This window comes from Podarcis tiliguerta (assembly GCF_965153285.1).
Source record: "Podarcis tiliguerta genome assembly, chromosome: 2".
NCBI classification, from domain to species: Eukaryota; Metazoa; Chordata; class Lepidosauria; order Squamata; family Lacertidae; genus Podarcis; species Podarcis tiliguerta.
The window spans coordinates 51,386,219-51,400,719 of NC_139535.1; the positions used below are offsets into that span (position 1 = coordinate 51,386,219).

A 14,501-nucleotide genomic window follows, 5' to 3' on the forward strand; every position below is an offset into this window, starting at 1 on the left:
CTCAAGGGCATCCTGATCAAATTTGCAGATGACACCAAACTGGGAGGGGTGGCTAACACCCCAGAAGACAGGATCACACTTCAAAACGACCTTGACAGATTAGAGAACTGGGCCAAAACAAACAAGATGAATTTTAACAGGGAGAAATGTAAAGTATTGCACTTGGGCAAAAAAAATGAGAGGCACAAATACAAGATGGGTGACACCTGGCTTGAGAGCAGTACATGTGAAAAGGATCTAGGAGTCTTGGTTGACCACAAACTTAACATGAGCCAACAGTGCGACGCGGCAGCTAAAAAAGCCAATGCAATTCTGGGCTGCATCAATAGGAGTATAGCATCTAGATCAAGGGAAGTTATAGTGCCACTGTATTCTGCTCTGGTCAGACCTCACCTGGAGTACTGTGTCCAGTTCTGGGCACCACAGTTCAAGAAGGACACTGACAAACTAGAACGTGTACAGAGGAGGGCAACCAAAATGGTCAAAGGCCTGGAAACGATGCCTTATGAGGATCGGCTAAGGGAGCTGGGCATGTTTAGCCTGGAGAAGAGGAGGTTAAGGGGTGATATGATAGCCATGTTCAAATATATAAAAGGATGTCACATAGAGGAGGGAGAAAGGTTGTTTTCTGCTGCTCCAGAGAAGCGGACACGGAGCAATGGATACAAACTACAAGAAAGAAGATTCCACCTAAACATTAGGAAGAACTTCCTGACAGTAAGAGCTGTTCGACAGTGGAATTTGCTGCCAAGGAGTGTGGTGGAGTCTCCTTCTTTGGAGGTCTTTAAGCAGAGGCTTGACAACCATATGTCAGGAGTGCTCTGATGGTGTTTCCTGCTTGGCAGGGGGTTGGACTCGATGACCCTTGTGGTCTCTTCCAACTCTATGATTCTATGATTCTATGATTCTATGACTTGCGGAACGGATTCTTTTCGTCTTGCGAGGCACCACTGTATTTAGTATCAGCTGTGCACAAAATGCTACATAGAGCACAGAAGTAAAAAGCAGTGAATCTGCAGCATTTTATGAAAAGCAGCTGAAATAAAAATTAAATTGTTTTCTTAAATTTACAGCACACTGACCCTGTAGCATGTTAAAAGACTAGCATATTTTTATGGCATAGGCTTCTGTAGACTAGGATCCATCTTATAAAAGCTTTTTCTGTAATCAATAGTTTTTAAGGGTGCTACAAAATTCTTAACTGATTTTGCTGTGACATGCTAGCATGGCTACACCTATGGAACAACACAGGTTTGGTCCTTTGTCCAATAGGTTTGTATCTTTTGTTATTAAAAACAACAACAGTGTAGTGCCATTTTACAGTGTTTGTTTGTTGCTGCTTTTTTAAAAAAAGGATTGTGTAAATTTAAGGGACACTTTGTTGTTGAGAGTATCAAGGTATAGAAAAATGATTTAATTCAAGAGCTAGGAAATAAATGCAGGGGACTCTTTGATACTTGTGAGGTTCCTGCTACTTGTTTTCCTTGGTTGGTGACTGTGGGAATCTAGGAAGAGACAACCCTTCTTAGAATTCTTAAAATGTACTAACATAGCAGTAGGTAGCAATGCAAATAATTCACCTACTGTTACATAAGCTAGCAAATGAAGCATACCATCTGCCTCTTAACCTTACTGTAGGTAGGCTTTAAGCAGTACAGTGGACCCTTGGGTTATGTTACCTTCGGGTAACGTAACTTTCGGGTTGTGAACGTGGCAAATCCGGAAGTGGGTTTGCCACCTGCGCAGAAGCGCTCTACGGTGCTGTGCGCATGCGCAGAACAGGCGCCTCCAGTTACGAAGATTTTGGGATACGGCCGGGCCTCTGGAACGGATCCCGTTCATAACCGGAGGCACCACTGTAATGCCCTTTGATTTCTCTCCAACCCAGTAGTGTCTGTAATGATTTCTGGGCATTGTCAGAATAAAGAATGAATGCACTGAGCACTCCCACAGAGACTGATCATGAACTTGTAAACTCTTTTCAAGGTGAATGAGCAAACTCAGGGCAGGTCTGCAAAAAATGATTTTGACACTATTGCACATACTTTTGTTCTCTTTAGATGCAAATGAATTGCAGATCTTGACTATTTTCTTTTCTTCTTTTTACTCCAAAAGATCTATGATATTCAGACTGGCAACAAGCTGTTAACTCTGTTTAATCCAGATCTTGCAAACAACTACAAGAAGAATTGTGCCACTTTTAATCCCACAGACGACCTTGTCTTAAATGATGGCGTCGTTTGGGATGTCCGCTCTGCGCAGGCAATTCACAAGTTTGATAAATTCAACATGACCATCAGTGGTGTTTTTCATCCAAATGGGCTGGAAGTCATAGTCAACACAGAAATTGTATCCTTTGTGCCTGAGCTGTGGCTCACACAATGATCTTAAGGAGCTTGGCGTGCTGAGCAAATGATTGCAGAATGTGGTGTAATGTTTCTTGTTCTATCAGATGAAATGCAATAATAGGATTCTTCAAGATAGGGCAGAAGCTTGGATTAGTAAGTTTGTTGGCTGCACATATTGCAATGCCAATTTGGGCCCTCCTGTTCAAAGTGGCTAGGACAAAACGCTTTGCAAGGCAATATTGTAAAGTTGAATTCAGAGAGTCATTGTTGTCTGATTCTCAAATATTAATGAGGGTGGCAGTTCGGAATTGGGCCAGGGAGGAAGATGGGACAATCAGACCTAAGTGTAGGAGTAGACCAGCCTTCTGTAACCTAGTGCCATCATCCCTGATCTCATAATGCAGACCATTGGCCATGAAGGTTGGCACTGATGGGAGTTGTAGTCCAAAACAATGACACTTGCTTGGAGAAGGCTGGGCTAGAGGAAGTCCTAGATATTGAGAAGTCCTGCTTCATCTTGGTGGCAGCTGCTGAATCAGTCCTGGCAGCTTTGCCCCTGGCGTTTTCTGTAACATCTACCAACAATATATTTGGCATTATTCACATGCTAATTGCTGCTGCAGGTATTGCAATAGATGATTGCGTGGATTCTTCCCTAACACGTTCCCCAGTGGGACCTGCGAACTTTCCACTTGCTACACACAGTGCCAGCCTTGGATCAGTGCCGTGTAGTCTTCAACCATACTGGAACAGTCATGTACGGAGGTAAGATGCCCCTTAGTAAGATGCCTGTTCCTATGTTACTTTCTGGTAGTTAACAAAAACATACATAGACAAGGCATGCAGAATTGCATGTTTTGTCACTTAAAAAAGAGGCTCCTGGCTCAGCTGTGTGCTGGGTCTCAACAGGGAGTGCAAAGTCTTCCTGCAGAGTTTCAAAGGTGGGCTGGAACTTTGCAGCAGTTTGACTGACTGGTTAGTTTCTGCTACTTGTAGAAATACAGAAGGAATGCTTGCTAATTCCCAGGGGCTTTGCATAGATGCTCTGCTTGGTTCCTCCTTCTCTCTCTTCATTTTCTAGCACTTCTTGCTGTTACCCTGATATCTCGTTCCCTCTTCCAGATTATCGGTTTCCCTACTTGTTCCTTCCTCTTCCTTCCAATGCAGCCTTACCTACTCAGTTTTCTTTGCTCTCAAGCCCATCCTTCCCAACTCAAAGCCTCTGCATACTTATTCAACAGGTAGCTCAAATTCTTCAGAGAAAAACACTACAATTTCTCTTTCCTTTTTCTGAATATGCCCGTCCAATGGTCTATGGCAGCCTTCTTCAACTTGGTGCTCTCAAAATGTTTCGGATTGCACTTTTCTTTAGCCCTAGACACCATAGCCCAAGGGTCAGGGGCTATGGGATTCATAGTCCCAAACATCTGGAGGGCACCAGGTTGGGGAAGGCTGCTCTAGTTGGTTCCATTCTCCATGTTTCAGTGTCACATGTCCTTTGCATGCAGAAAGCACCAGCTTCAGTCTCCCACATCTCCAGGTTGGGCTGGCAATGCCACCTGCCCATAACCATGGAGAGCTGCTGCCAATCAGTGTGTATAGTACTGAGCTAGATGGACTATTAGCCTGGCTCAGTAAAAGGCAGCTTCCTATGCTCCTAAAACAATTTTAGACCATCAGAAACTGCTTACTTAAACACCTTTTCCCCTTGATCAGCAATGTTGCAGGCCGACGATGAAGATGATCTTCTGGAAGAGAGGATGCGGAGTCCCTTTGGATCATCTTTCAGGACTTTCAATGCAACAGACTACAAACCAATTGGTAAAGATCGTGCTTGCGCTTACCTGAATTTATATTGAGCAAAACTACGTACAGTGGTACCTCGGGTTACATACGCTTCAGGTTACAGACTCTGCTAACCCAGAAATAGTACCTCGGGTTAAGAACTTTGCTTCAGGATGACAACAGAAATCATGCTCCAGCGGCACGGCGGCAGCGGGAGGCCCCATTAGCTAAAGTGGTGCTTCCGGTTAAGAACAGTTTCAGGTTAAGAACGGACCTCCGGAACGAATTAAGTACTTAACCTGAGGTACCACTGTATATTACTTTCACTTTCTTTGCAGAAAGCTTCTAGCTTGCTTCCTGGAGAAACGGCCATAGATATCATTACACCTCCTTTTAAGAATGCAGTTGTGGTTCAGCTTCACCAAAAAGGATTTCCTTGTGAACAGCTAGGGAAAGAAGGGGTTGCACCAAGAGGACCAGAACCCTCCTCCCCTGTCTATATATGTAAAACAAGGCAGTGCTTTGAAATGATGCTCATTATGGAGAGATTTATTAAAAGGTTACACTATGCCTGATATGTTTTTGCTCTGAAGAAGGTGATAGACTGTTAGGCACATGGTTAGCTTAGTCAGAGCATAAGATTATTAATCTCAGAGTCGTGGATTTGAGCCCCACATTGGGCAAAAGATTCCTGCATTACAGAGTGTTGGACTAGATGACTCTTGTGGTCCCTTCCAACTTTACAATTTGATGATTTAATACATTTCTCATTTTTTTGAGGTTTTCTTTGTTTCTTTTTGGGCTTTCAGCATCTTTTTTCTTGGCTAAATGTGGATTAAAACATGTGTTCTTTTCCAGCCACCATTGATGTGAAAAGGAACATATTTGACCTGTGTACAGACACAAAGGACTGTTACTTGGCGGTGATTGAGGTAAAGGTCTTTTTCTTGCATTACAAGAACCAAACAAGGTAATCAAACAGCTGTTCAATTGTAAGTGTAGGTGTGTAACTGGGATGGAGAGATGATGATGATGATGTAGGTGGTGTTGCTGAATTTGTCAGTCCAGCATGTTGGATGGCAGCTAACCTACCATACTTGGTATCTGGTTCCTGTTTCAGAACCAAGGAAGCATGGATGCCATGAACATGGATACTGTTTGCAGGCTCTACGAGGTGGGCAGGCAGCGTTTGGCAGAAGATGAGGAGGATGAGGAGGAAGACCAGGTAGCATATACAAAATGTCTCCTTTGTTGAACTTTGTAGAAAAGCTTTGAAAATAGCTTTTAAGGGTAGTATCCAACTAACATCTTGGGAAGGAAACCCAGAACAGATTTGTAGGGTGGGGGGCAAGGAGTTGTGCAAGTGGGGATCCCTGGGCTGATGAAACACACTGCGTAGCACTACACTGGGTGCAACCCTAAATCTTTATTGTATGTTATTTATCTTACATGGTTTTGGTTTGTTATAACAGACAGCACACTAAGGAATTTTGAGTTGAGTTCTGATGAGTGAAGTAGCTTGTATTTGTTGAGCTGCAAGCAGGAACAGATTTTTGGTGTCCCTTTTTTGCAGTAGTGATATTAGTTGTTTGTCTTCACTTTTTGTTTGTTAATTGCTTTTACTATGTTAATAAGTGATTGAATGAATCAGTCGCAGTATGCCTAAACCAAGCAACCAAATGGATAGCTCTGTTCAGGAGGTGAGTGAGAAAAGAGACCATTATTAATATGTCTTCTCGTGGTGATTTATGGATTATCCTGGCACTCAGGCAGCAGCTACATTTCCAGCAATCAAATAGGTAGACTTCCCTTGAAGTGGGCCAATGCATACTGTGGAAATGAATCCAGAGCTGCTTAAGAGATTCTGCTTTTTCCTTGTGTATTAGGACCATTGTTTCACAGATATACTCTATTGTAGTTAACTCTTAAAATGGCTAAAATACTGTTGCTGCTTAGGGTGGCAGAAAGTAATGTGACTTCCTAAGTTTGGTACATTTCTTTGTGCCAAACTGTCTGCCAAGTGATCAATAAAAATGATTCTGTGTGGTTGTTGGTTGGATTGTTTTTGCTTGTTTGTTCCAGGGTAGAAATACCATCAGTGTTGACAATAGAAACAAAGTCAAAGCTGCAGTCATGGCAGAGGAAAGTTGAAACCCTTTTCTTTTTGCTTAACTCAGAATAAAATTACTTTGCTTGGTTTCAAGGTATGTCATTTAGATTAGGATGCTCGGAAACTTTCCCATTGGCAGTTATTTGCTCTTTTATTGTAAGGAGGGGTGGAATTAAATATTTTGTCTGTTCTTGACCTCATACAATCCATTTAAGTGAATGCTTATTGTGACACCCGCCCATCAGAAACTCCTAAGTCTCCAGTCCTGATTTGAAAGTTGGAACGTTTTCCTCAGGCAGCAGATATCTTTACATTCAATGTTCAAATGTTGGTGTTCCAATTTGTTTTGAGTCTTGGGGAAATTGGCTCTGCGTCTCTCTTAATTAATTTTTCCAAGTACTAGGTTGTTGCTTTAAACCATGGTTGTTCAAGTAATGGAGCTATGAGATCAGAGCCAATGCTGGCTCCCCAGAGGTGCCTAGACCTGGTGGCACTTCTTTGCTTTACAGCAGTGATCTTTGCGCCCTCGCCTGTTCATGCTTGCTTGCTTCCTGCAGAATAAAAGGACAAAATGAGGTGTCAGATGCAATGAGTTGACAAGCCTGGAAGAAAGTCTGTCCAGCTGTATAGAAGCCCCTCTCATTTGCTAGGGGCATGCTGGAGAGTAAGCCAAGTAATAAAAATAATGATTTGAGTAAAACGGTGTTGTATGCAGGGAGTTGGAAGAGATGACCCTTAGGGTCCCTTCCAACTCTACAATTCTATGAGACTATGATTATTTATAGGAAATTGGCAGGTTTGTGTGTAAGCCTCCCCCCCCCCAGGCTTTAGTAAATCTTGTTCTGACAAGGTGTAGTTACAATTTCAGCCCCACATGTTTTTGGTACTTCCCCACTGCTGCTCTGCAAGGTATTCAGAGTTATTCTTAATTTTAAGAGAGATGTTGTCTTTTGGAGCCAAAATGCTAAGTGTTATATCAGAGCTTAGTAGTTTCTGTTCCTGCTGTTTTGCTAGCTGTTTTGCTGTCTCCCGCTGCCAATGTAGAAAGCTTAGCTACTGCATTGCCTAGGGGTGATTACGTAGTGTAGAGCTAAACTGGAAAGGAAGAAGAGATAAGACATCACAAAATAGAGGAGCTGTGTGTTGTGAGGTGTGTTCCCTGCCACTTCCTGTACAACTCTCTGGAGCTGTGCCAATTCTTCTAGCTCTTCATTTGCCATTTGGACTGCCAGGGATGAGAAATGGGGACTACCAGTGTTTCTGAAACTTGAAAAAAAATGTTTTGTCTGGAATCATTCTTGGTCTTCTTCCATCAAGTAGGCCTTGGGTGGATGAATGGTTCCTAGTACTGTATGGCTCCCTTAGTTGAAGCCCCCCCCCCCCCCCCAGCTAACCTCTGTCTAGCTTTTAGGTACAGGATTTCCCCATCTTGCTTTGTTCACTATCTACAGTTGGAGGTATTGGGGGGCAGGGGAGTAGGTCAGGAAAATTGCCAGCTTCAAGAGAGAGGCAAGTGCTGATGCTTCTTCCACCGTAGGTCTTTCACATCCCTTGGATACATCTGCCTTTAAGAGCATCATGTCAGTGGCCAAGATCAACCTTTTCCATAGTTCAGCTATTGACACGCAACCCGGAAACTGGATAATGTTCAGTCTGTGGAGGGAGGTATGGGTCTTGGCCATGACCACTGTTCTGTTTAAATGGTTGCATCAAGTATCCAATTCCAACTGGAAGCAAGTTCTTTGCCTTAGAAGACCGCCATGTTCTCAAGAGTGTGGGATAGCTGGTTACTAAGTAATGCCTGAAAGGTACTCTCCACATGTTCAGGGCATCCTCAGCAGAGCCGAGTCGTAGCATCCAACTTGTTCTGTAGTGCAGCCCAGTTTGTGTGGTTCTTCCATAGTGGCAATAGTTGGTGTGGCCACTCTCCCTGAATGGTACATAGATCCAGCCACTCTTGCCTGTCAGTCTTGCTCAATGTGCATAATGCAGTACAGTTAAGTGGCTGAGGCAGAGTGGGGGCTTGTTGGCAAAAAGGAATGGGCCTAGGCATGTGGCTTACCTGACTTCTGCCAATAAATCCTTCCTTTGAAGCACAACATGGTCACGTCTTAGGGCCTCACAGGGCTGTGATGAAAGTGATCAAGAAAAACCCAGGTCCTACCACCTTTCCTATAATAGCATGCTATGTGTTAAATGCGGGACGCGGGTGGCGCTGTGGTTTAAAGCCTCAGCGCCTAGGGCTTGCCGATCGAAAGGTCGGCGGTTTGAATCCCCGCGGCGGGGTGCGCTCCCGTCGTTCGGTCCCAGCGCCTGCCAACCTAGCAGTTCGAAAGCACCCCCGGGTGCAAGTAGATAAATAGGGACCGCTTTATAGCGGGAAGGTAAAGGGCGTTTCCGTGTGCGGCTCTGGCTCGCCAGAGCAGCGATGTCACGCTGGCCACGTGACCCGGAAGTGTAGCTAATGTAGGTAGCTAATGTAGGTAGCCTTGCAGAGAGATCCAAATCATTTATAAATGCAACTATTTGAGGAACTTGATATGGATAACTGCAGGTGAGTCTAAAATCCCTCTTAGTGCAGAGACCAGGTGGTCACCTTAAGCAAGAGATGCACTCACTTGTGACAAGCTGTTCCAGCCCATAATCATTTTCAGTGCACCGTAATTCAAGGCTTCTTTTCCTTTCACCCATGTCGTTCTCATTGGGAGAATTGAGGCATTGTGCTTGGTGTAGCACAATAGACTTTTGTGAGGGGTATTGTCATCTGAACTGTTAGATTATGGACCTTAATTGCTTGTTACTTGTAAGTGGATGTTTTCTTCTCTAGAATGGTGACTTTGAATACTTAAGACTTTGCCTTTCCGAAAGGAAAACAGTATAGCACCTCTAAAGGGTAGGCCTGAATATCCACAGCAGAGTGGTCCATGTGCAGCTCTTCATGCCTTTTTGGGCAGTCTCTGGCAACATTTGACGCCCCTTCCCACCACCCTCATGCTGCCTTCCCAAAGCTGGATAACCACCCAATACAGTGGTGCCTCGCAAGACGAAAAAAATCCGTTCCGTGAGTCTCTTCGTCTAGCGGTTTTTTCGTCTTGCGAAAGCGCTATTAGCAGTTTAGCGGCTATTAGCGGCTATTAAAGGCTTAAGGGATTAGCGGATTAGCTGCTAAAAGGCTATTAGCAGCTTAGTGCCTTAGAAAAAGGGGGTGGGGAGCGGAAAAAAACACACCCAGGGATCGCAATACATTTTTGTCTTGCGAAGAAAGCCCATAGCAAATTCGTCCTGCGAAGCACCTCCAAAACGGAAAACCCTTTCGTCTAGCGGGTTTTCCGTCTTGCGAGACATTCGTCTTGCGGGGCACCACTGTAATAAATAATAAACATGTACCAAATAAACTGTCCCCACAGGTACATAAAGTAGCAGTTGATCAGCAATCACGTAACAGTGTAGTAAGCTGATACTGTTGGCAGAACTCTTAATGGCTATCCACAGGTGTACTTAATCATATACAATTCCAGGAAATTTTAAGATACAGTATCCAAAATCTAGTACAGTATCCAAGCAATTCACAACTGAGCATTTAATGCCCAAATATTAGTTTTTCAACGGCTAGCTCACTGTGGATCACTTTGTACACACAATTAACTATTACTTTTAAAAACTGAACAGATTTATCCCGTGGCAGAGTTTCAGTATAAAGGCATGCCTGACACATTTAACAGAAGTGAAGCTAGTAGTGTAGGACTTTTGAAAAATGTAATTGGTTTAGTATTAATTTATGAATTATGAGTGTGTGGTTTTTTTGGAGGGGGGGGATAAAAGGTTGGCCTTAAGTTTGCCTTGTTTGGGAGCATCAGATGCTGTCCTATATCAGATGAAGCTATTTGTCTATATAGCTCAGTGCCATCTGCACAGGTTGGCAGTCACTCTCCAGGGTATCAGGCAGAAAGAGCTCTTTTACCTTGCCTGCTGCTACCTGGTCCTTCTAACTGGAGAGGCTGCCTGGGACTGAACCTTCTCCAGGCACAACAGGCACACTCTGCCTTTGGGCTAAGAGTCACTCCCTGAATTTGCTGCCTAAAATAAAGGCAAAACGTGTGTTACATATCGAAACAACTTTTGCAACTTACGGTAGATAAGTGGTTACTGTTTTAACTGGCTAAAGCTGTAGAATGGCAATAACTGTGTTTTATCTCTTCACCCCAATTTGGCACCTATGACAAATTGTTTGCTGTGTTGCGTGTGTCCCATCTATCCATGTCTTCTGGGTCTGCATAGAAGCCTATGGTAAGAATCTTACTTAATGTGTACTAATATGCTTAGTCAGTTCTGCGTCTTGCTTTCAGTGACCCATGAGGAATTTGCATGTATAAAGTGGTACCTCTGGTTGCGAATGGGATCCGTTCCGGAGGCCCGTTCGAAACATGAAAAGAGCGCAACCCGCAGCGGCGCATCTACGTATGCGCAGGTTGCAATTCGCCGCTTCTGCGCATGACGTCATTTTGCGCTTCTGCGCACGCGTGAGCGGCGAAACCCAGAAGTAACCCTTTCCGGAACTTCTGGGTCACCGCGGGACATAACCTGAAAGAACGTAACATGAAGCAGACGTAACATGAGGTATGACTGTACTTGGATTTTGAACGCTAAAGGTTTTTTTTTAAAAAAAAAGCCACTGAAATATTTCTGTCTGGAGCACATTCTGTAATGATCAAAGAAGCAAATGAACTCAAACTTGGTGTGGGGTGAGGAAAGGATTAGGGATAAGGTAGAGTTGTGAAGGCTTGGGGGGAGAGGAACTGATTTTCTCCCCCACCCATCCCCATTTTTCCCCCCTGGGTATTCATGCCTCCACAATAAGGTTTGGGAAAGACACAGGAAGGAAAGTAACAATAATGTTCCCTCTTTAGTACTGGAAAAGCAGTAAGACTATTCAGAGAGGGCATAGTTTTATTTAATTCATTTCCACCTCACCTTTTAGGGCAGACATTAAGTTGAACATACATTGTGATTAAATGAAGGATAACAAACTTCATATGAAATTGAATTCATTTATTGCAGATTGGAGCGTATGACATAATAGTAAAAACACATTCTATGAAGGAACTCCATTTATATTTTATGTATAGATATGCCATATATAGGCTGGTACACACAGATGCGTATGTATAGTTATGTATGTCTGTAAAAACAGAATAATTGGTTTTACTGGCTACAGATGGTTTGGATGTAGCAGTAAACCATGGTTTACAGTTACGTTCATGAACTTTGGGCTTACGTGCTCCCTCTCTCACCTCTCTTCCTCCAGCATGGTTGCAAGGCGATTGGAAGCTTTCAGTTCTGTTTTCAGTTAACCACGGTATTCCCCAACTTTGGGTTCCCTAATGTTGGACTGCAGCTTCCATCATCCCTGACCCTTGACCATAGTGGCTGAGGAGGTAGAGGTTGTGCTCCAACAACTGGGAACTGATGGTTGAGGAACGAAGGTTTACTGTTATGTTTGAATCCTAGCCTGTAGTTGATCATAACTATGGTTTATTGAAACACAAGGTTTGGATTCGATTTGTTTCAGGAAACTCTAGCTAAGACCAATCACAATTTGTTGAGGTTTGGACATAACATTTAATGGCCATTCACTGAAAGTAGAAGCAAAAGCTTTTGTCTCTTCTGAACCTGAGGCCAAATGCTAAGTAGGGGAGGATGGGGAGATAACATGCATAAGCCTGTGGCTCACCTAGGCTTCTTCGTGTGAGAGGCACCCGTACTTTATCATGCACTGGCCAGCATATGTTATCTCTTCTCACCCAATATATGATACCTATTGAAAGGGGGATCTTATTGCATCCCTTAATTAAAGAACTTAAATTCGGAAGTGACAAAAATTATCCTAAATGGGTAGGAATAAAATTAAATATAAGCCCTATACCATATTTTATTCAGGCTACTGTACCTATAATAATACACAATATATCCTTTGTCAAATAGGAACCAAAATATTCTTATCTCAGGGCTTTTGTGCTTTGGTGAACATTGTGTTGGCTCCAGGGCTCCAGAAATGTTGGGCATGGCATAATTTGTTAGAAGCACCAGCAGCTGAAAATGCAATTCCAGAAGAGTAGCTGTATTAGTCTCTTACAGCAAAAGAAGTCAGAAGAAGTAAATTCAATATTGATGGGCCCAGGCACACTCGGCACTAACAGGCTAGGTCTCCATTTGCACAAGACTGCATGTGAGAGAATTATTGTTTGTGTGGGCTTACCTAATGTAGACCACAAATGAAGCCAGGTGAAATTGTGGTCAAATGTGTTGAGGAACCTCTGTTCCGTTGTTGTATGTTCCATCTGCTGTTAAGAATTTTATGTCTTCACTAGAGTTCTCAAGAGACCAAAAGGGTGGAAAATGATTCTTTATAAAATAAGAGTCACATTCTCATAAAAATAGTTTAGCTTTTCTGTAGCAGAGAACAGTTAAGCTATAGGAGGAATATAGACTCAGTATTACAGAATAATTTTAAGCCCCAGTTAATGGAGGGAAACATAAATTAGGATAAAGGAAGAGGTCATGGTAGAAAGGGAATTGATTTTCCTGAAACTTGGTATTTTTCAGGAACTGTTTGACTAGAGAAACTCTCGCAAGGTGACTTTATGTACATACTATGGGTTGAATGCAGAGTTAGTCATACATAGTAGACTTGTTAAAACCAGTGAGACTTAAACAGCTATACTTTACAAACCTAAGTTTCATTGATTTCAGTGGGTTTACTCTATGTCTGGATCCAACTCTATGCTGCTATAGGGTCTAGAAGAAACGTAAAGGAACTATGAAGACTTCTTATTCAGATGTGTTGTGCAGGAAGTGTTTGGGAGTGCTTGGGAGATGTAGTACTATACAACTACTAAGTGTTATTTTTTGCCTATTGATCAAAAGCCAGATTTTTATTTGTACGGTACAACTTGTGGTTTACATGTAGGTCTAGGAAGATAAGTTTCTCTCCAAAGAGGCATCCCTCTCCTTTTCTAAGACATGGATTCTAAAACATTTTCTTCTACCAACCAGTATTGTTGGGATGCATTTCTAGTCTGAGGTGTTCCCATTGGTTAATAATTTTGTGATTAGGACATGCTGTTTTTTGCCTTGTGAAATGGTCAGTTGTATGGAAACAAAGTATAGGAATATAATAGTATGGGAAGATCTGCTTTCTTTTCATCACCTGAGGTATGCTTTTCTTTACAAATACATTCCTGATTCTTGTGTTCTTGAGGATTCAGGATGCAATATTACTGAATGGGTGGTCCTTGACTCAACCCTGTTTCTCTGCAAGCTGCTGAAAAAGACTTGGCCAGATGTTCTTCCACAGAGGGTGCCTGGCATATTCTTGACCAAACAAGGGTGTGTTTCACTGAGAAACTTGTAAGGTTGTTTAATCAGAATCTCCTTACTTGTAACATCAGGAAGAAATTTCTGTTAGTCAGAGCTGTTCAACACTGGAACTGTCTCCCTCAGGAGTTTGTGGGCTCTCCTTCCTTGGAGGTTTCTAAGCAGAGGCTGGATGGCCATCTGTCATGGATGCTTTAGCGGAGATTCTTGCATTGCAGGGAGTTGGACTAGATGACCCCTGGGGTCCCTTCCAACTCTACAGTTCTATGATTCTAGTGCACATTTGTTGAAGGCTTGTGAGATTTGAATATATGCCAAAAATAAAACTTAAAGAACTAATAATCACTATTTGCAGTCATTGATTGTACGTTACTGGATTGGGCTTAGAGTATGAGTTTTGGAGTGCATAATACCTGTCACTTCAGCTTTGTCCGTGTGTCTGTATGCAGTCTTGAAGAAGGTGCGTGCTGAACAGGGTGAAATGAAACTTCAGGTGTGAATCTTTTAATTACAATAGCCAGCAACTAACGCTTATTTTTCTTAGGTGATTGCAGCTTCAGGTGGATTGCAAACAAAGCAAGCAAGCAGGAGACCCTTGCTTCCTGAGCTCTGGAGGCTCTCGTTAGATCTCACAAGGCCATCTGAAAAAAACCTTTCAGAAACAGTTTTTCAGGCTTTGCTTCCAGGGCTGTGGGATGGTCGCACAAGGCCTCTGGGGTGCTCCAGTGAAATTTTGTGGGGCCGTCTCATGAGATCTTGGATGGCCCTGATCTTGAGAGATTTCAAATGGCAGGGGTGGTTCTGTGTGTCATTCTGACTTTGCACAATGTTGCCTTTGCACGTGGAGCACCCAGAATGTATGTTACGGGCCTACTATATTCTAA

The 14,501-nt window shown here is 43.0% G+C and overlaps 1 protein-coding gene across 3 annotated transcripts in view; it reads left to right on the top strand.

Annotated features, from left to right (window-relative positions):
* The window catches only part of DCAF1 (DDB1 and CUL4 associated factor 1), a 58,350-nt gene that overhangs the window by 36,226 nt on the left and 7,623 nt on the right, over positions 1-14,501 (top strand). For all 3 annotated transcript variants that reach the window (XM_083429326.1, XM_083429327.1, XM_083429325.1), the window contains exons 18-22: positions 2,116-2,349; positions 3,020-3,113; positions 4,065-4,169; positions 4,992-5,065; positions 5,254-5,358. In XM_083429326.1, the coding sequence (XP_083285452.1) occupies positions 2,116-2,349; positions 3,020-3,113; positions 4,065-4,169; positions 4,992-5,065; positions 5,254-5,358 (612 nt within the window). The remainder of the gene's footprint in view (positions 1-2,115; positions 2,350-3,019; positions 3,114-4,064; positions 4,170-4,991; positions 5,066-5,253; positions 5,359-14,501) is intronic.